Source organism: Tachypleus tridentatus, chromosome 2, assembly GCF_004210375.1.
Source record: "Tachypleus tridentatus isolate NWPU-2018 chromosome 2, ASM421037v1, whole genome shotgun sequence".
NCBI lineage: Eukaryota > Metazoa > Arthropoda > Merostomata > Xiphosura > Limulidae > Tachypleus > Tachypleus tridentatus.
The window spans coordinates 129,825,670-129,849,116 of record NC_134826.1 but is presented as its reverse complement, the minus strand read 5'-3'; the positions used below and the strand labels follow the sequence as shown (position 1 = coordinate 129,849,116).

Genomic DNA, 23,447 nt, shown 5'->3' with positions numbered 1-23,447 from the left:
CCAACGTGAGTTTCTCGAATAAATTTTTAGACACGGAGCTCATTATAAAACTTACTTATCTGTTACAAATTATATGATTACAAGAGACTGAGAGCACGATTTTAAACGCATGTAGAAGTCCAATACTATCAGTAGTGTGTATAGTGTTATAGGTTATAAAAACTAACTTAAAATTCATACTGTGATAACAAGTCTTTCTTTTGTATTAGATGTAAGAATCCAATCAATCACATTTAAAAAAATAAAAAGAACAGTCATGCACATGTAGGTTTACTATATCCAGATAACGTATTCGAATTATAAGCGAAGTTCTGGTTAACAAAATAACAAACTATAGATAACTTCATCAATAACTGCAGGAAGATTTTTTTTAAACCATCACGTCCTTATTTAAGTCACAGACCTCATCACTCAATCTATCAAAGAACACATCACTCATTTATTTTGGGAAAATTCACACCCTGAAACTTTTGAGTGCTGTTTAATAATTAGATTCACATTCTTTCATGAAATTAAGAAACGAAAATATATGAAACGTTTTCTGAAAAACACATACGCACTAAGTAAATGTATTTTATATATGACACCCAGAAATTGAAGAACCAAGTACGTCTCCTAGTTTATCCGATGTTAGTCACAGTTGTGCTCACATTGACGGTGAAACAAGCAAGAAAAAAAACAACACAGTAAACGCTTGACACTTAACAATGCTAATAAATAAATCATTTAATATATGACTAATATACATTAATCTGGAACAGCACCTTATTATTAAGTTTACATTTATTTCTTTTTTTGTTAAATAACATGTATTCTGAAAGTACTAAAATGAACTTTCCATCGTATATTTTTTGAGAACACACTGGCGCAGTGTCACATGATATTAATAACACAATAAAATTCAGTGAAAATATGACAGATGTAATAGGGTTCTGTTGTCTGCTACGACATAGGTTAAATCACACTTAAATGTCACACCCATATTTTCTTCTCGAAGTGCTCACGCCTTATCACTGTCAGCAAAGAGAAACAAGTGTCATGCACTTTGCGAGACACCTTAGAATTCGCTTTTTTTTCTTGTTGTTATAGTCCTTGTTCTCTTTGTTTTTGCTACAGCAAGGAACGTAGTTTGAGCATGATTGACAAGACATGAACGAATGACAAAGTTGTGTCAGTAGCTCGTATTGGATAAGAAAAAGAAATAATGATTCGTTTTTGTCGTAAAATTAACTGTTGCACTTTTAACGTCTTATAAGCTTCCATACGTAAAATCCATTTTACACTCAATGTACATCAAATCATCTGATAGTACGAATAACATCGTAATAATTTAATATTTATAAAATTATCCGGGCATTCGAACATACCATATCATTACTTTTAAACATGGGAACATGTTAGTTAAGTTAAGGTTTCTGAGTATTTTTGCCTTCTTGAGTAGATTTCTCATACGTGCATAAATGTATATATCAGACTACGTAATAATTCTACACGTACAAACTAAAACCTACTTTCTCTGAAAATGTTTAAAATAATTTAAATATAATAAAGTTTGAATATGCGTAAAGTGGTTGTCGACAAACTACAAACATTACGAGTAAAACGTAAAACACGTGTATGCTTTGTACTGTACAACACATGAAAAAAACCATAAAAAAACATTAGTAATTGTTTCTTACGTCCATCACACCTAATAGTATGACACGTCCATTTTAGTTTTGTGGTTTCAGACGAAATGCGTATTTTGAAAGAACTGACAGCTACAAAATAACAGTAAAATACACTGTTGCAAGACAGCCAGTATACAATATACATCACGAAAGCAAAAGATGGTTGAAACTACCTGCTCATTTCTTAATGTAATGAGTGCTTAGTACTGCTGTTACTTGTTTCATTACTTACTAAAACACTTCGCTATAGTCAAACCTGACATACAGAGTTGTGTTATGTTTTCAGTAGCAGCACAATGCTAATACAAAGACACTTTACTATAGATATACCTTGCTGCTTTATGTTTCCAATAACGGCACCCTTGAGAACCGAAAAGATTTCACTGTTGTCAAACTTGTTGTACAGTGCTGTTTTTACATATACATTTTTCTCTACATATGGATTTTCTCGTCATCACTGAGTGCTGTTTTATGTTTTCAGTGGTAGCAATCTATAGATTATTTGTATTTTGTTACACTCTAATAGGTGGCGCGATAATCATAAGCTCAAAACAAGCCTCAGTTTCAAGACTGGCCTAATAGGCTTAGAAGCATTGTGCGTTCATTTTCTAGTGTGTGTGTTTTGCTGTTGTTGTTGCTGCTGTTTTCAACATCTTTGTGACAGATATATTGTTATAAGACAATAATTTTTTCGATGCCGTTAGTCTGTATAGTTTGAGTCTTTTGCTCATTTAATATTTTTTAATTGTTTATCAAATGCTCACTGATGTGTTGCGAGTTCTGCAGATAAACTATAAATGTATATGTCTCTCCTAGTTATGGTACAAAGCAGTGACTTTATTTGTATTGTTTATTTGCTAACGGAAGCTTAGATTTGTGAAAATAAATAGCTGATCATAAATATGGAATCACATTTAGCACTGTTTTTAGTGTACGAGAAATATCGCTGTTCCATTTACTACCCACACACCAAAATAAATGCGATTTTGTGAATTTTTGCAGACTTAAAAAAAGTCTGTGTTAAAACCAGATGCTACCAGTCGAGCACCTTCAGAGTAAATAAACCAATAAAGTTACTTAGTAGAGCCCATGTGTTTCCTGCACGCACCTGGAAGCTGGCTAAACATAACATTTTAACTTACACGCGGAGGCACGTCAATCGCGTGGCATGCACGTGCCGGTTTTAAAAAAGGGTAAGAGTGACGTTATCAAACGTGAGGCTCGTGATATCTAGTATCCTACTTACGTGAACACGTTTGTTTGTTTTGTAATGCTTTTTTTTTTTAATTACTATGTGATCCGTTGAACACCGGGGCATGTCCATGAAGCATGGTTGAAAATTTAGTTGAACAAGGCAACAAAAATGAGAGGACTGTATAAATAAATTAATAAAGGAAAACATTTCAGATTCCACGTACGTCAAAGAATAGAAAAATAACTTGTTAAAATAAACAAATATATATATATTTACACAGTTAGTCAAACCTTTTTCTAATTGATTAGCTACATACCAACAGTCAACGATATTTTTAAAATAAGCATACAGTACAGTTTAATTTTAATATTATGAAATACCAATATTGTATACAACAAAGGAATTGGAGAGGGTACAGGTTTGTACCTTGGCAACTAAAACTTTCAGTCTATACAACTGATTATAAGACTTCTTCTATCAAATTCTATCTTTCTTAACTGAGCGTGTAGCCGATATTTTGTCGAAAGAAATGTGCAGCAAGTATCTATAAGACTGACATATTCTTGAATTAATTAAATGTAAAAAAAACAACATGTCCTCTGGTTACTGAGTCGGGCCTTAATCTATTTTTTGTTCTTATTTGAAAGAGAACGTTTTGCAAGAACTAACTTTAATTACAGAAACATTCTTGGATTTGCGACCACGTCTATTGCCGCGTGAATGCCAACTTCTCCAATGAGCATGCTCATTAATAACGTGGCACTATTTTAAGATGGCGGAAGGAGTTTAAAATTCTAAACAATGACCTTTCAAAAGAGAACATTTGTAACAGTTTTCCTACGTCTACAAACAAAGAGTTTAATGCCAAAATAAGTGAGCAAAAACAAGTTAACATTCTTTGACATACCGCTAAGGTTCCTATGTATTTTCATTAAACTATATAAAACATAAAATTATGAGTGTTCAGAGAATTTGCTGAAATTTAAAAAGATGTGACATAAGGTTTTTTTCAAGTAAATCGTAGCTGCAAATTGGTTGAGAAACAGACAGGATAAAACTTGCATATCATCAAATAATCCTTAATACAGTTGAAATTTCAAAATCTCAACTTTACAGAAAGCAAGCTTCTACGGGCATCAAGCTATGTTAGAAAGTCGAAATGTTCGACAAGCCAGTAAGCCAGTGTAAATACACTGTCTAATGACGTACGTTTGAAAGTCGAACTCACATTATAGCTCCTAGAAGCTTATTCTGTGTTAAAGTTGATTCCTAAGTTGTTACTTCTGGTAATCGATGATGACTGGTCACGCGCGATAGCAAGATGGCTGTTGCTACTTGCTGTTCATCCCATGAATTTTGTATACAGCATTGTCAGAGAGTGAGCTACAAACAATGGATTCAGCAACAAGACAAACGAAGGAGTTATTTGTGGTAAACGAGGTAACCATGGTTACATACTATTTCAATTGTATGAAAAAGAAATGACTGTTTTTTCTAAAACAATAATTCCTGCAGTTTACAGCGTAGGACGACACGTTAATTGAGGTAAAATATATAACGTATTATATTTTCAGCTATTGTACGTGTGGTAAAATCAGGTGAAATGTAACGAAATTTTTTGTTTATTTTAATTTCCATTTTCAGTTGTTCTGCACCAATGAACACCAGGGGAATGATAGCAAAAGGTTGTGAAACTGTTTTTTTTTTTTTATCTTGATGCCATTATAAGCTTTTGAGTACGGGATTATAGATACATATGTATTTACACGATACCTATTTATCGGATTCCTCTATCGTGGTTGAAATATACAAGTTTATTTAATTCTATGAGAAATCCACCGCTAATGGTTGCCGCCTTCAATGCCTAAACTCTACAGAATACCACGACTTTTAAAAACCATTAACGGCACAATATTCATTTATACAAAGGACCCACAACATCAGTAAATAACATCGAATCGCACAAATCTTAGAGAAATGGAAACGTTATGTGCTTATTGAGATTATATGTTACATGGTTTATAGAGAAGAGAGGTTGAATGGCGTATTATAGAAACGAAATGTTTTACAGTTTACGAAGATGAAATATTCAATGCTTTATAGAAAAGAAATTTTGTACGATTGACTGTTACTTAATTTTCAGTTATTTTAGTGTGTCCTTTGCATTACCATGGCTACACATCACTGTCTCTAATTTTACTTAATGTAAAAGTAATGAACAATGTTAACTTTTCGGTTATAATTAATGTTACCTATCGCCAGCTATTATACACCCTATACCCCCCGTTGGTACAGCGGTATGTCTACGGATTTACAACACTAAAATCAGGGGTTCGATTCCCCTCAGTAGGCTCAGCAGAGAGCCTGATGTGGCTTTACTATAAGAAAACATACACCTTATAATGTTCTCTATTACTTGTTTAATAATATTAACTAAAGTGCCATCTATAGATATCATTATTATTAGTTGTATTTTCTACTGTCGTTATTTTTGTTATTTATTATTGTTTGTTTATTCTGAATTTCGCGCGAAGCTACAGGAGGGCTATCTGCTCTAGCCGTTCCTAATTTAGTAGTGATAGACTAGAGGGAAAGCAGCTAGTCAACATCACCCACTGCTTGCTCTTGAGCTATTCTTTTACCAACGAATAGTAGGGCTGACTGTCATATTATAATGTTCCTACGGTTGAATGGGCGAGCATGTTCGGTGACGGGGATTCAAACCTCCAACCCGCATCTTACGAGTGGAGAGCCGCTATTTATTAAGTCAACTTATTAGTGCAATCATATAAGTATCTAAATATGGCTCACACTTTACAGCTACAGTTGTTTCTTGTTTTTACGTATTTATGTATTAGCTCCATGTTGTTTACAGCAGTGTGGAGTTTACGTGTGTGTGGGAAATGTGACCATTCTTTTTTAATAACTTCATTTCTATTATTTCTCATTACTGTAATGAAATACTTGGTTAAATTGATTTTTTTTTAAAAATGTGTTTATATTTCATAATGTGTTCAGTATATTTTAAGCAAAACATTTGGGTTAAATGTTAATTTTAAGACTATAGAACCTTAATTACCTCCTAACGTTATTAAAAGAATTGGTATCTGAAGAGTACGGTTGTACTGTCAACCAACTGGAATCCAGAACAACAGAAAAACAAACAAACTATATTTCGAACCTGATGGTGCTTCAACTTTTACATAGTAAATACGGTCATATATACTTATAATCTACGAATTTAATTTTTTTTCTTTGCTATACTATTTGTAAAGGCCCGGCATGGACAGGTGGTTAAGGCACACGACTCGTAATCTGAAGGTCGCGGGTTCGAATCCCCGTCACACCAAACATGCTCGTCTCTTTCAGCCGTGGGGGCGTTATAATGTCACGGTCAATCCCACTATTCGTTGGTAAAAGAGTAGCCCAAGAGTTGGCGGTGGGTAGCGATGACTAGCTGTCTCTCCTCTAGTCTTACACTGCTAAATTAGGGGCGGCTAGCGCAGATAGCCCTCGTGTAGCTTTGCGCGAAATTAAAAACAAACAAACAAACCAAACTTTCTGTAAATTTCCACTAACTTATCTACAACTAAAGAATGCCACATGTCAGAAGCAATTTATCTTTAATGTTGAATTAAGTACATTTGCACAGTTGAGGTCGAAAAATCAGTTTTCGTTAACTTCTGGCAGTTATATTTAGTGAAGATTACAAAGTGATTTTCTTATATCGGTGTGACGTTTTCCTAAGGAATCCGTGACAGGTATAAATCTCCGGTTAGAAGAGTGGCGTATTTTTGTTATTGGTTTTCTAGCATGTTTTGGTAACTTCCATGATCTAATGTTGGATAATGTTCACAACCGTCATTACACGAAAGGTTACAAGTATATTAAAGTTTCGTATATTGATACGTTTTGTGGATTTAGGGCTAGGAATTAACTGTTGTCGTTCAGTTTAGTAACAAACGGCTCTGTTTTTCATTATAGTTAACTTTATTCATACTAATGCTTAAAATACTTAAAATAATTTTTAGTAAAGTTGTTTTTATCAGTTTTTCACACTTTTGTATGTTAAAAATAAGCCTAAATTCTAGATGGATGAACCTAATAATATACAGGGAACAAAGCGAAGAGTAGAATATTTGTATTCTTAGGTCTGTCAGATTGTTTAACATTAATCCTGTACCCGAAGTCTGAGCAATATATTTAATACTGTTCTTTTAGGCCAAAGCCACATTAGCTACCTGCTGTGTCTACCGCAAGGAGGGGGGGAATATAAATCTTCATTTAACCCACCTTAACAAATTCGTTCGACCAATCGGGATTTCTGTCACATGTTCATTTAAAAAACATAACCATTACACTTCCGTACAGATTTGTACAAATACGTTGTATTGATCAGATTCCATTCTGTTTTTTTGTGTTTGGACGGGTAATTTATAATTGGAATATTTTAACAAAGTAACATCTCAGCAATATATATAACGGGCAGTGGTGGATGTATTTTATGAGGTAGAAAATACATTTCTTTATAAACATGACATACTGTTTAATACTTGTGTATATATCAAACTAAGGCCCGGCATGGCCAGGTGAGTTAAGGCGTTTGACTCGTAATCTGAGGGTCGCGACTTCGAATCTCCATCGCATCAAACATGCTCGCCATTTCAGCCATGGGGGTGTTATAATGTTACGGTCAATCCCACTATTCGTTGGTAAAAGAGAAGCCCAAGAGTTGGTGGTGGGTGGTGATGACTAGCCGCCTTCCCTCTAACCTTACACTGCTAAATTAGGGACGGCTAGTGCAGATAGCCCTCGTGTTGCTTTGCGCGAAATTCAAAACAAATATATCAAACTTACTTTTTTGAACGACAGAGGGACACGTATGTTGATTTTGATTTTTTTTTTTCATTTTGTTGCATTTCGCACAAATCTACTCGAGAACAATCTGTGCTAGTAATCCCTAATTTTGAAGTGACAAACCTGAGGGAGAGCGCCAGGTTAGCAGCATCCAATAGCCCTTTATCTTTGATGTCAAATGAATTAAATTCGCACAGTAAGGCCTACAAATCAGTTTTCGTTGGCTTCTGATAGTTAGTTATATTTGGCGAAGATTATAAAGTGATTTTATTTCCTTACATCATCGATATTTACTAACAGATATTGGAATTTACCACCGCATTATAACATCTCATGCATAAAAAGATTACCATATTTGGTGACGGGATTCGAACTCGCATATCACAAATCAACTGCCCTAATTTCCAGGCTATACCAGGCCTCTTATTTTAACTGATTTTATGTATGTGTGTTTTTCTTATAGCAAAGCCACATTGGGCTATCTGCTGAGCCCACCGAGAGGAATCGAAGCCCTGATTTTAGCGCTGTACTAGCGGGGGGCGTAACTGATTTTAACATGCACAAGTTTCGGGCTGAAATTACAGCTGGAACAAATGCACTTATCTCAATCTTAATGCCAAACAACCATATGAAATAAAATATTAATACATTTCAAATTATTCTCTATATCTCATTGAGGTGATTAGGTTTTACATTTTCTTAAAATATTTAATTAGTTAATTTAGTTTGGAAGTCGAACGAACACTTGAATGTCTCATTAGCATTTCAGTGTTTAGAATTGCGAAATAAATATTTAAGTGGAAGTTAGTGAATAGAAATTACCATTGAAGTGCCATTTTGGATAGAATAACGAATTTCTCGTTTAACGCGAGGTCGGTAAATGGTTACCTTATCTTAGTTTGCCGAGCGATATTTTAGTAATTATGAAAATTTTGCTTTTTTCTCTTGAAATGATTAATTAGTTAAGTCTGGACTCAATTCGATGTTTTATTAACATATCCTAAACTGCGGGATTCACGTTTATGGAATAAACGTTTAATTGGAAGTGAGTGACTAGCAAAACCATTGAAGTGTCACTTTGAATAGAATAACGAAGTTAAAAAAAACAACAACCAGTTCTCTCCAAACACTCGTAAAATCAATAAATTCAAACCGTATCATGCTGGACGATGTTTAGATAAGTTTGATTCTAAGCTACATTTGATTGTATACTATGATAGTACGTCATAAAAGAAAAGGTCCTCGGCAAGAAACGTTCGTCAGTTCTCGGTCTGCACTCAGAGATGTTCACAGTGTGGTTGTCTTGGTAACGCTATCCACGCCAGGAAACCGACTTCCTTTGTAGGTGAAGAACATATCGATTGTCATCGCTCCGGGCCGTATTAAGGCAGCGAGTACAACTAATTCAGAAGGAAACAGACATTCTGAAACCAGCAAAGCGAGGTAGCCTGTCGACATGGCTTTTACGGTTTTGTCTGGTTTGTTAAAGTTGAAAAAAGCTAACGGCGGAGCTATACAATTATCACTTTTTTTTCTCGTAAAACATCTCACTCGTATAAAATTAAAAATACCTCAGCTTTAAAAAAATACCTTCACAAATGGCATGTCTTATTAAACACATTTAATACTGATTGTACAAAGTAAAGCGTACAAATAATTGTTGTACCTTAGAAGGAAACTAGAAGTGACGATGAAAAGAAACAACAACTGAAATCCAATTACGAGAACTCAAATTATGGAAGAGTGTACGTTCTGTTATTTTATTATAGTCCTCAGCGCAAATTTTTGCTAAAAATTTCTCAACGAATACTGATTATCGAGTTTTATAATAAGAATTATTGCGCTAGGCTCTTCTGCATCGAAACTGTATTATTTACGTGACTTACTTTGATAGTTTTATTCTGTAGTCTGAGCCCGTTGAGTGTGTTGATCGCTTTCTCAGCATCGTCTGAACGAATGTAGTTCACAAAACCATACCCGAGACTTTGGCCTGCAAAAATGAAAACAGTTAAACGTGTGGTTACGGGAGCATGTAAACAGAACTATAATTAAACGTGTAGTTACAGAAGCTGTAAACATAACTATAATTAAACGTGTAGTTACGGGAGCATGTAAACATAACTATAATTAAACGTGTAGCTACGGGAGCATGTAAACAGAACTATAGTTAAACGTGTAGTTACGGGAGCATGTAAACATAACTATAATTAAACGTGTAGTTACGGGAGCATGTAAACAGAACTATAGTTAAACGTGTAGTTACGGGAGCATCTAAACAGAACTATAACTGATTAACAAATATGATTTTTCATAAGAATCCAATTTCTTAAAAACAAAAATACAACCTCAGGCTAGAGTACGAACAGTTAAGCTATTATCAGCCACCTACAACTGACAGGCAGGAATTATGTTTAATCACAAATATCTGTAAACAAACATTGTTATGATGAATGTTCAGATGTGGACTCTGTAGATTGATACCAGATTAGCACTGCCAAATGTAAATAGTTTTCGTAACTTGGGACTGACGATCAGACGGTTCATATCAGATGATATTTTCGTTGTTTACTGACCATAAAAAATAAACGATGGGCTATGTGTGCTCTACTCACTGCGAAAAATCAAACCCTAAATATTACCGTTTTACCGTAAACTTTCCACTGACCAACCAGTGGACAATTCAGAAATAAAAAAACTGTCATTGTTGGAGTAGCCCTGATATATATAGGATACTCTGAACATTTGTAAAAAATGAAAAAAACAACTTTTATAACCATTGTATATTCAGATTTACACAGCCACAACCTCAAGTGGATTCCCACCTCCATAAAAAAAATAAAAGTTTGTGAGCCACAGATAAAAGGCAAATGTGTTTTTTTAACTTATAAAAAACACATGAAAATGAATCTCAGAAACAATTCTCGTATATTGTGAGACAAATGAAAACTGAATTATCAAAAAAAATTGATTTGATTATCCCTTTTTCCCTGCAAAGTACGATTGGGTGTTTTAACCTTTTCAGTATTAGACATTGAACTACTTTTATTTTATGTCATTCGCAAGCAATTTGTTAATGTTATAACTTCGATCAGTCAGACTAATTTCATTATGCAGCTGTTAGAGTTCTAAAATAATAACAAATGCCGCTATAAAACTCTTAATCTGAGAAACTATGCAATTGGATACTCTTACTCAAGCATTAGCTTCCATAGACGTTTTTTTTTTCCTTTTGCAGCTTTATTTAAATACACACACAAAACGGAGAAAGTTTGTTTGTTGTTGAATTTCGCGCAAAGCCACTCGAGGGCTTTCTGCGCTAGCCGTCCCTAATTTCGCAGTGTAAGACTAGAGGGAAGGTAGCTAGTCATCACCACCCACCACCAACTCTTGGGTTACTTTTTTTACCAACGAATAGTGGGATTGATCGTATCATTATAACGCCCCACGGTTGAAAGGGCGAACATGTTTGGTGCGACCAGGATTTGAACCCGCGACCCTCTGCTTACGAGTCGAACGCCTTAACACGCTTGGTCATGCCGGGCCAACGTAGAAAGAGAACGAAACACAGCTGTTGTTCATACAACTATACGATTACCTCTCACCCGAAGTCTCAGGTCCCGTATATTTTGAAGCGTGCCTTTAGATCAGCTGCCTATTCTCCGAATGAATTCTACACGCCAGCAAAAACTGTCAAAACCAAAATATGAAATATATGACATAATGTGCTCAACATGGGAAAGTACTTCCCAATATTTTATAGTATAAGATTGTTTAAAGCAAGCATGCTACCTGTCATATATTAAATTACCGGCAATTAAGGACAAACTGTTTTTGTTTTTTTTAATTTCGCGTAAAACTACACGAGGACTATCTGCACTAGCCGCCCCTAATTTAGCAGAGCAAATCTAGATGAAAGGTGCCTATTGTTTTACAAATGAATAATGGGACTAATTTACGCCCCCATGGCTGAAAGGGTGAGCACGTATCGTGCGACGGAGATTCGAGCCCGCGACCCTTGCATTACGAGTGAAACGCCTTAACCGCCTGACCATACCGGGTTAAGACATACAACTGCACAAAGCTTGAAATTGAAAAATAATCTCCCCCACGTGCTAGAAAACCCTTGCAAAATATAGTAATAACTGCACAGACCTGTCGTTAAGAAAGGCAACTAACTATACCATAAGTAATATGCCCAAATATCCTGTAAAAACTTTGCATATTTTACGCATCAAAGGTTTTCAAACATGCTTCGAAAGCAGAAATTGTACATTCTTCAATACGAGTTGAGACCGTGAGATGCAAACAATAAATTAACCTTCCTCAGTTAAAGTTAAGATAAAACCAGTATGTGTTGTTTTCATTCATACTATTTTACTTATATAAATCTCGAAACCTTTATTGAAGATTGCCTATAGAGACAGGCCCGGCATGGCCAGGAAGTACAAGGTGTTAAACGTTACGGTCAATCCCACTATTCGTTGGTAAGAGAGTTGCCTAAGAGTTGGTGGTGGGCGGTAATGACTAGGTGCCCTCCCTCTAGTCTTACAGTGCTAAATTAGAGACGGCTAGCGCAGATAGCCCTCGTGTAGTTTCACGCGAAATTAAAAAACAAAACAAAAAACCTATAGAGATTCGTGTCATGAAAGGAAGCACGCGCGCGCATTAGCCACAAGAAATGGGTGTGACTCGTGGCAGCGAAGCTTTATGAAACCTTTTCATGGTCTCACTATACCTTTCGGTTGCATGTACATGTTAGTAAAGAGGTGATAAAGCTTTGTACAAATGCATGTTTCAGTTCAACGGTGTATAAAGCAATGCTATGTTATATTTTACATTTCTTATGCGGTAATAAGCGGGACGTATTTTACAGCTTTCTGAAACATCTTGTCCCATACTGCAGCTGCTATGTTCGTATCCGTTGATATGTTTCTAAAAAAGTTTCAGACGTTTGAAACATTTGATACATAGGAATTCACAAACGTCTGACACACGATGCACGTACTATAACTTTAATGTGTATTATGCGAAACGTGAACACGTTATTCAATCGCATTAAAATCCACTTTAAGGGATTGAACTTTATGTAACGAACAATGGTTTGCTATAATTATTAGTACATTGTAAAATATGTTATCATGTGATGCTGTCTTGCAAAATCTGGCAACATATGGTACTGTCATTTAAAAACGAGTTAAAGTTCAAAGATATCACTCCATCCGAAATCACTATAAGTAGGGAATATTTTGATTTTGGTTGGATCTTTATTTGGGAGGGGGGAGTAGTGGTGGGAGGGGGAACTGTCAGTTGGATCAAAAACGGTGGGGAAGAGCAATTGTTTGTTTTTGAATTTCACGCAAAGCTACACAAGGGCTATCTGCGCTAGCCGTCTCTAACTAAGCAGTGTAAGACTAGAGGGAAGGCAGCTAATCATCACCACCCACCGTCGACTCTTGAGCTACTCTTTTATCAATGAATAGTGGGATTGACCATAACATTATAACGACCCCCACGGCTAAAAGGGCGAGCATGTTTGTTGTGACGGGGATTATAACCCGCGACCCTCATATTGCTAGTCGAGTACCCTAACCACCTGGCCATGACGAGCCCGTAGTTAAATTGAAATTGGATTGTTGGATAGACAATGAATTAAAATATAATTGCTCAAACTTTGCTGGTGTTCGCTTCACCAAGATCTATGAAGGTCAGTTATAAGGTTTCAAGATCTCTGAGGTAGAATATATCTTCCCTTATACTGTGAGTATAATGATTAATTGTGACCATAAAAAAGTGTTCATCATAACCATGTAAAGTTAGTTTTATCCGTGATACACAACAGCATTTAAAATTGGATTTCTCATGGTTCTCTTCACAGTTCTTCATTTATACTTATAAACTGTCAGGTATAAATAACTTCTAGAATGTTTTTTTTTTCTTTAATTTGCACTCAGCTGGGTTTGGTCTAAAACCAACACATAAAAATGTGGCCAGCTAGATCGTAATGCCAACAATGCAATCTCACTACAAAACACATTTAGTGCGTACCCTTGTTAACTAGTCCGTTAAAAAAAATTAGGCCCGGCATGGCCAGGTGGGTTAAGACGTTCGACTTGTAATCTGAGGGTCGAGGTTCGAATCCCCGTCACACCAAATATGCTCGCGGGTGTTATAATGTTACGGCCAATCCCACTATTCGTTGGTAAAAAAAAAGTAGCCCAAGAGTTGGCGGTTGGTGGTGATGACTAGCTGCCTTCCCTCTAGCCTTACACTGCTAAATTAGGGACGGCTAGCGCAGATAGCCCTCGAGTAGCTTTGCGCGAAATTCAAAAACAAACAAACAAAAACCGTTAAAATTATTCCATTGTAACTCTCAAATTAAGAGTTGTTTTTATACCGTTCTCTATTTACGTTGTCCATACCTTAAATGATAACAGTAGTTTTATGTATTTACTCAGTGTAAAACAAATACAGAAAGATGACATCAAACAATTCCATGTAAAATACAGTGGCGTAGAGCACCACTGATATTTATAATTGGATCGATTATAATATTGGCGCCAAGTTTCTTAAAATATGTTTATGTGACTTTCATTTTATTAGACAGCATAATTTTTCAGGCGATGATTTTGATTATTATTATTTGCAATACAGTGAAAGCGCGGTGATTCTTTTAGGCCTAATTTAACAACAACTTCGGAAATCTCACCAGGATTCTAGGCAAAATCTGTGCCTTGTAACTAATAATATCATATGACTTTAAAAGGCTTTCATGTAATAAGTAGCCCTGTAACTAACAATCTGATACGGTTTCACAAAACATTTGGCACGTACATATTTTAGAAAAATAATATTACAAAGCCAATCGGATTCACATGGATCTCTTCGATAATTCATAGATTAAACTAGGCGTACAAAACGTGCAACTCGGTTCATAATAATTTGTATCGTGACATTGAAATGGTGCAGCACTGTTAAAATTGGAAGGGCACTTTTTTTTTGAAGTCACAAACCCTAAAAGGCCGTATATTCCCCACTAATCCCCACTACCTAAAAAAGAAGGTACTATATTTTGTAAATGTAGAAACGTTTCGTGTTTCCAGAGTGTGTAAGTAAAATTATACAAATAACCTATAAGTTGATATTTAAAAATTTAGATTTCGATGTACGCTTCCTCTACAAACACAGTATCGTATTTTATATCCAAACGCATTAATAAACAGTTATTATTTAATTATGAGTGGAACAAATAATCTGTTGCTCAAAATTACCAGTTTGTAATTGCGTCATTCTACCTCTCTTTTGTTTCAATTGTTTTACTAAAACCTCATTAATTAGCACTGTCACATCGTACATTTAGCCGCAAAGCCTCAAAGTTAGACACTTCATTGAATATTATGATCCCATTTTAAGAATCAATAATAAATAAATTAGGCCTAGAATTTTAAAAATATATCATCATGCGATTACACAATAAATGAATAAAGTACACTCTTGTATAGATTCAGCACAAATTTTTCTTATAATCCTGATGAGAGTTCCGAAGTTGTTGGTAAATTAGGCCTAGAAGAATCACCGCGCTTTTACTGTATTGTAAATAATAATAATCAAAATCGTCTGAAAAAGTATGCTGTCTGACCCTCACCTGTATCTGAAATCTTATTCCATAATTAATGTCCACATTTATTTTACGGGTTTAAGCAAATTGTCTGTAATTAGGCCTAACTGAAACAACGTGCAAAAAAACAACAAAAAAGTGTTGTTTGCAAAGTTATGCTGTGACGTAAGCATACAAGGCAATGACGGCCCGGCATGGCCAAGTAGTTAAGGCATTCGACTAGTAATCCGAGGGTCGCGGATTCGAATCCCCGTCACACCAAACATGCTCGTCCTTTCAGCCGTGGGGACGTTATAATGTGACAGTCAATCTCACTATTCGTTGATAAAAGAGTAGCCCAAGGTTTGGCGGTGAGTGGTGAGGACTAGTTGCCTTTCCTCTAGTCTTACACTACTAAATTAGGGACGGCTAGCGGAAATAGTCCTCGTGTAGCTTTACCTTAATTTCAAAAACAAACATACATACAAGACATTGGCCATGATAACCGGCCAACATTGATGTGCATAGTTGTCTAGTTTTTTAAGGCAAAACTGAAAAACGTTAAAATATTTCATACTGTGTGAAGACCTCTTGTACATCACGACAAATAATTTTTGCTACAGGTTAAAATTAAGACGCTTGTTTGTTCTGTGACTTTATTTTAGGTTTACGGATGTGTATTCCTGTAGTATTCCAATTTGAATTTGGTAACCAACCACCTATGATTGAACACAAAAGCTCCAGTAAAGAAACCATCAAAATTATAAAAATAATATTTGTACTTAATGAGTACCACGCAGCCAGCCCATTGTGCAGTTTTGCGTTGAAAGAAAAATAATTGTACAATGTAATTATATATACACCCGAATACAACGCTGTAGTTTAGTGGCATATAAATAATTATTAATTGTGAAATACCGTTGAAATACACTTTTGTAAGTATTATTGCACAGTTAACTCAAGCGGGGCCTTTCTTCTTTCAAAAATAATCGAATTTGTTCCTCCCTCAAACTTGTACAGACTCTCGTGACACGAAGGGATAGCAGAACTTAAAACTTAAAGGTATAGCTTTAATACTCTAGTTTATTAAAAACTTAAAGGTATAGCTTCAATACATCTGTTTCATTAAAAGCTTAAAGGTATAATTTTATCACATCTGATTCTTAACCAAACTCAATAAAAAATCAATAGTTATGAAACATACCTGTGACTTTGTCTCTGATCAGTTTACAGGACTCCACTTCCCCGATGCTAGAAAATAGACTTCGTATTTCTTCTTGAGTCATAGTTTGGGGTAGATAGTTGACGATCAGGTTGGTTTTGCTGTCCTCAGACATTATTGAGCCAGTCTGAACTGTGTTGTGAATGGTACCGTTTTGTTGTGGTGACACCACCGTTGTCGTATCCATACCATTCATTTGCGTCACTGTATAATAAAACACAAGTTCCACCTTAGACGTCCCGAATAAAAGTTCACCATATGACAAATATTTGTAAAGAGTGTATTTTGAGAAAAATGTAAAATTCCAAATGACCGCATCTTTATGTTTTCACTTTTTAGGCATGTAATGTAAAATATAAAATATTATTTTTCGAAAAAATATTACACATATTTTTTTGTGGTGGTAGTGGCGCTACTTTAAATAGATAGAGGTAAGAGATCAGTTGTTGTGTGGTCAGTTGGAAGTGTAGAACCGTAGAAACTGTCAATAAGAGTTACATAAACAACAACAAACAATAAAGTAAGAGTATAAACTTATGAAATGTTACGGAATAAGTTACATAACAAAAGAAAGTATAATTTGAATAAGATTTCAGTTTAAAAAGGAAAAGATATTGGACAAACTTTAACTAATTTTACTTATTATTTGAATATTGAATTATGGTTTGGTTTGAATTTCGCGCAAAGCTACACGAGAGCTATCTGCAATAGCTGTTCCTAATTTAGCAGTGTAAGACTAAAAGAGAAACAGCTAGTCATCACTACCCACCACCAACCTTTGGGCTACTCTTTCTCCAACGAATAGTGGAATAGACCGTAACGTTATAACGCTCTCACGGTTGAAAGGGCGAGCATGTTGGGTGTGACGTAGATTCGAACCCGAGACCCTCGGATTACGAGTCGAGTGCCTTAACCACCTGGCCATGCCGGGACTTTAATCCTGGAGTGTGTTTTTACATTTGGGAAATATTTAATTTAGTTTATTTATGTTTGGCTACAAAACGGTATTTGAATGTTTTTATTACAGATTCTCAGTAGAATTATATTTTAAAGAGTGACTTTTGAAGTTACGAAACCGGTCGAAAAAATAAATAAAGTAAAATAGAGAGAAAGATAGTAGAGTACGAAGTTCTATCGTTCTATTTTACACACATATATATATATATACATATGTACCACAATACTATTTGGTGGATACAAAACTAACGAAACAGTCGTTAGTTTAAGAGTAGATATTTCAACGTGAGATTTTGTATAAGATGGGTTTTAACAATGACAAACTTTCAAACAGTTTTGAAGCAAGAAATCATAAGAAAATTTTAATATGAACAAAACCGTATTTATAAAACATGTTAACTATAGCATAACTTCTAAATAAAATAAGCTAACCACAGCAGTAACTATCAACTACATAACTATACTATACTGACAACTATGAAGTACATTATGTTGATAAGAGAAGTAATTATGAAACACAAGATTAACCAGATCTAACTTAGTTATGATACTGAAAATAATTATGAAACACAAGATTGACAAGTTTTAACTTAGTTATGATACTGAAAATAATTATGAAACACAAGATTAACCAGATCTAACTTAGTTATGATACTGAAAATAATTATGAAATACAAAAGTAACCAGATCTAACTTAGTTATGAGACTGAAAATAATTATGAAACACAAGATTAACCAGATCTAACTTAGTTATGATACTGAAAATAATTATGAAACACAAGATTAACCAGATCTAACTTAGTTATGATACTGAAAATAATTATGAAACACAAGATTAACTAGATCTAACTTAGTTATGATACTGAAAATAATTATGAAATACTTGGTACAGCTACAAGAATAACCAGATTTAATTCTATTACGTTAATGATATTAACTATGAAATACAAGTCGTAACTACCAAAATGGTCTTGGCATTGAGAGTAGTAATTACAAAACCTTAATGTAGCTATATGACAGTTGCAAAACAAATCACTGTACTAGCATATGAACCAAAACATAGATAGTCTGGCTACAAAAGAAACTAAAACGCAGTCGATCGAAGTATTGAATCTCGATTTAGGTTCGCAACTTATGACTTCTGTTGAAGGCAAAACAAAACTGAAAGAGAGGGCGTTATGTATGACAAATTTGGTGACCATACTCACATTAGGGATGCAGATAATAAAGGTAACAAAGTTTTAGACGGAGTAACAAACATCACTTGCTGTTGGCCACAACCATCTAGTGTAACGCGAAAAGGCTAAGATCGACTTTAGTTTTAATGATCTTATATATAGCCTCTCGTTTCTATATAACACCTTTCTTGTTTTCTTTACATGGCGTACACTAACGAATATCTTCATCACATTTGATAGAGAGCTTACGCATTAAAGCTAAAATCTGGTATACAAAAAACATGCAGCCATTATCCTCATTCTATATACGCATAGCGTTAGAATGATTTCCGAAATTACTATAGCAATTCTACGCAATGATGCAATATTTTTAAAGCTAGTTAATCACAGGTCCATGCTGACTACATATATGAAACAAAGCTGAAATCAAGACTTTGGAAAATTGCTCGATATTAGATGTTTTTCGTTTTGTTTCTCATTCTTGTGATAAAAAATTTTAAATAAACAGTAAATTTCAGTGATGAAAGTACAGCCTACGCAAAACCTCTAACTAGCACAAAACAATGTGTAGCTTCCATAAAGAGATTGCAGCTTTTAACAATCCGAGATTTGTGAAGTAAGCAGTTCTCTTCAACCATATTTTATCTTTGAATAAATATGCTAGCGTTCAAATGAGTCTAAACAGCAGTTTCTAAAAAGAGCCAAAATTACTTCAAGAGGCAATTCATGTAAGAATCTGGTGATAGATGTTTTAAAAATAATTCGACCGGAAAAATTATGAAAATTGCTGTTGCCAAGCCGTGTTTTTGACCTGAAGCATAGGATTCAAGATGGCAGCCAAGATGGCCGCCTAATCAATAAATTTTGATTTCTACAGGTCTTATATCAGCTGGACTGGAAATTTCGAAACAAATTATGTGATTATTAATGTCAAATCATTTAATGATGCACGCTTCGAAGTTATAAAAATGTTTGAACAAACAATTTTGTAAGATGTCCAAAGATAAATACGAACTCTTGATCAGTACCTATTGTGTAAAGAACGACACAATTAGCAGCGATTGGCCCAGTCCTACTACTGGAGGGCCAACATCATGCTGAAAAAAAAACATTTCACTCTTTGGTCTCGATTCTTCTCTGCTCCTGTGGTTCACATTGAACTGTCTGCTGGTTGCTGCAAGCGAGATCAGGATGGCGAGGAAGCTGTTTTTTTTACAGTTTATGAAGCTCTGGAGAGATTTGAATTTCCGTTCGTTTAGAAGCATGAGCTTCAACTGGTTTCTTTTGCTTTGTCTGAAATGAATGTTGGAGATAAAATGGCATTGACTGAACTGCTGACATTAGATATCCAATGTTCTTAACAGATGGAGTGCCCAAAAATGTCAATCTCAACTAATTACCGATGTTCAGGCATTGATTATTGTTCTGAATAAAACAACATGTAATACAATTAGATATAGCACTCACGCTGATATTTTTGTGGAAAAATCAATCAAAACCAGAACTTTCCAGAAACACTCAAAGACGTTCCAACCAGTAAAAGTGTCAATGAAAAGAAGAAACGTTTTGTCAAAGAACAAAAATAATAATAATCGCATCTTCTCTACAGAGTTGATTTGAGATATTTCTTCCAACCTTGAAGTTGTGCTAAAGAGGGATTTCGTGGATGAGTGGGAAGGAATGTCAAACAATCTCGCAACAGATGTGACACTACTGTAAGTATTAAAACGAAGACACAGAAACTTGAACTGTCAACAGCAGATTCGATAGAATAATTGTTTCAACTCGGGACACTGATGTGTTCCTGCTTCTGATTCATCAGTTCGAGAAGACACTGTTCGCGAAACTATGGATGATGGCTGGAACATCAAAGAGGAGGAAGTCTGTCCCGATTCACTCGTTATGTGATCATTTGCAATCGATTCTGAAATCTAATTTACTTGCATTTCGTACACTCGCGGAGTGCGATGTGACACTTTAGTGCAAGCAACAGCAAGTATGTAGCGTGTCGTGCTAAGTCGTTGTACAAACCTGGGAATGCTCCTTTAACTGAAAATGCAATACAAACTACAGAAAGGTTTGTGATGAAGCAAGGGTTAGAGCGTAGAATCTGCTAATCACGCTCTGTTTACTGCCAAGACAGAAGGAACTGGAATCTTTGCTCCAAAAGAGTGACGTACTGTACCAATACAAAATTCGTACACCCTACCTCGGAGCCGCAGGACAGTATGCCTGTTACAATAAAACGAAACTACTTGTTCCAGTTGACTCGGGGTGAAACGGTGGCGCTTGTCTTATTTTTTAAACTTTAAATGCTATTCGAGATGTCTGCATCGACGTATTTTATGTTCTTGCGAAGCAACTCACCACGCGAAACAAGCGCAGAAAATCACAACTGTTCTGCATTACTATATGCTTGTGTAGTAACAAATGCTTAAATGACTGCTGTTTGGGGATTTTGTTTTCATAGTATTTACTTTAATAGAATTTGTTCAAAAATGTGATACCGTAGTTTTATACTAAAAACACAGTTTTATTATTTTCGACAAAAACAAGGCCCGGCTTGGCGAAGTGGTTAGTGCGCTCGAGTCGCAATCTGAGGGTCGCTAGTTCTAATCCCCGTCACACCAAACATGCTCGCCCTTTCAGCCGTGTGGTCGTTATAATGTGACATTCAATTCTATTATTTGTTAGTAAAAGAGTTGGGGGTGTGGGTGTTGACTAGTTGCCTTCCCTCTAGTCTTGCACTGCTAAATTAAAAACGGCTAGCGTAGATAGTCCCCGTGTATGTTTGCGAGAAATTGAAAACAAACCAAACTATAAAAACAAATGTCATAGGACAACGCATGTTAATATTTCCAAATTTTCACTTCGAAACGTATTCCGCTGAATCTTTAAACCTCAAAAGTCCACAGAATTTTTTTGAACTATCAAGTCTAGGTTATCTAGAACCGGAAAAAAAAAAAAACAATTAATAGCTTTGGCAATCATCTGTTTCTCGCTTATTACATGGCTTGTCTCTTGCATCATTTTTTTTTTATAACGCTGCCTGAGCTAGATCGTTGATAATTTCCTATAATAAACTTCACCTTTCTTTCAAAGTGGCACAATCCGAAAAAGCTGTTCGACATTGCTATAAACAGGATGGATAAGTAATGTAGGGTAGGTAGGGTAGAGGATCGTTAAAAAAAATTGCCATATGCATTCACTTTAAAAAATATATTCTGTTCATTATGAACCTAAATGATTTCACTGAGATGGGCATTTTAAATTTAAAGGTATGTTTAATACTTAAGTAGCTCTCAGTATGTTATTGTGTGGGAGAAATTTATTCGATTTATCAATGTGGAGATTTCTGTGGACTCTACTGAAAACTAATAAATCTGTTTGTAACATTGTTTTCGCTGAAGTTACACAATGGTCTATTTGTGCTCTACCCACCACGGGTATCAAAACCATATTTTTACCAGTGTGAGTCCCCAGGTATCCCGCTGTGCTACGAGGGGCCATTTCTAAAACAACTGTTAACATCTTTCTTTTTTGTTGCAGAGTTTACAGCATTACACTAATTTAAAGCATGTCTGGCACCACGTAATAATTTACTGACAACAACGGGTTTTTAACGCATTTTTATAACCTATTTATACATCAAACGGTGACCCAGCGGTTAATCTAAGGGCTTACCACGCTAAAATTTGAATTTAGACACACTTAGGGAGCATGATACAGATAGCTAATATTGTAGCGATGTGCTTAATAATATATATATATATATATAGGATTGCACCCCCCATTGATTCAGCGGGAAGTCTGGGGGTTTATAGTGCTAGAAATTGATTTTCAATACTCACTGTAGCTTAGCACCATCGGACCACTGTGTAGTTTTGCGCTTAATTAAGAACAACGATTTACAATGTTATGTGGTGTAGGAGATCAAACAAAACATATTAAACATACCTATAACATAGAAATTAGTCCTACTAATTACTTTTGTGAATCTCTGCACTTTATATTTTGAATACAAGTGGTTTTATACAATTTTTTGATCGGTTCTTTACCTGTATTTAGTATTTTAAGGGTTAACTATAGGGATCGTTTTTAAAAATATATTAATATTGAAGCTGTGCTTAGATGTTTTCTCAAGGTTTATTTAAAACACACATCATTCCATAATGTAACAAGGAACAATATAGTAATGTTTTAAATCAAACTTCTACTACAAGGCAAGTTCACAAAAGTAAGATTTTGTTGTACGTTACAAGATAACTTTCACTTCTACTTGTTATCAGTGCATACTGATGAACGAATATGAGCTGGTAACAATATTAAGATAATATGAAAAACAAACCTAAAAATACCTGTTGAAGTCCATGATACAATCTTTCTTATTCTTTTCAAAGAGAAGATATCACCCCACCCGTTTTTTCATTGACAGGCACGTGCTCTTAATGGAATTTCATAAATTTTCGCGTACTACGATTACTTGGCTATTCGTGAGCTCGTTTTGTCTCTGGATACTGTTTCAAAAAACGTTTTTTAATCACAATACATTCATATCTATGAAGCTTGTTATGTATTTCTCACCTGAATTAGTTTTTCACTGCGTAAGTAAGGGCGCCTGGTTGCTCTATACGTATGATCGTATTTTTTTAAATGTATGGTGTATATCGTACATGATCTCCACACGTTGAATAGTTTGGTAAACTGGAATTTCTAATACGTGTGATTTGTTAAAATTTATGAAATGTATTTCATCTGGGCTGTTCATACCCTG

At 35.1% G+C, this 23,447-nt stretch overlaps 1 protein-coding gene across 4 annotated transcripts in view; it reads right to left on the bottom strand.

The window, feature by feature from the left end:
- Window positions 1-23,447, bottom strand: part of LOC143245098 (ELAV-like protein 4) — a 139,398-nt gene that overhangs the window by 11,271 nt on the left and 104,680 nt on the right. For all 4 annotated transcript variants that reach the window (XM_076490976.1, XM_076490978.1, XM_076490977.1 and 1 more), the window contains exons 2-3: window positions 16,521-16,742; window positions 9,609-9,712 (exon numbers count right to left, since the gene is read on the bottom strand). In XM_076490976.1, coding sequence (XP_076347091.1) covers window positions 9,609-9,712; window positions 16,521-16,734 — 318 coding nt within the window. In that variant the 5' untranslated portion in view covers window positions 16,735-16,742. The remainder of the gene's footprint in view (window positions 1-9,608; window positions 9,713-16,520; window positions 16,743-23,447) is intronic.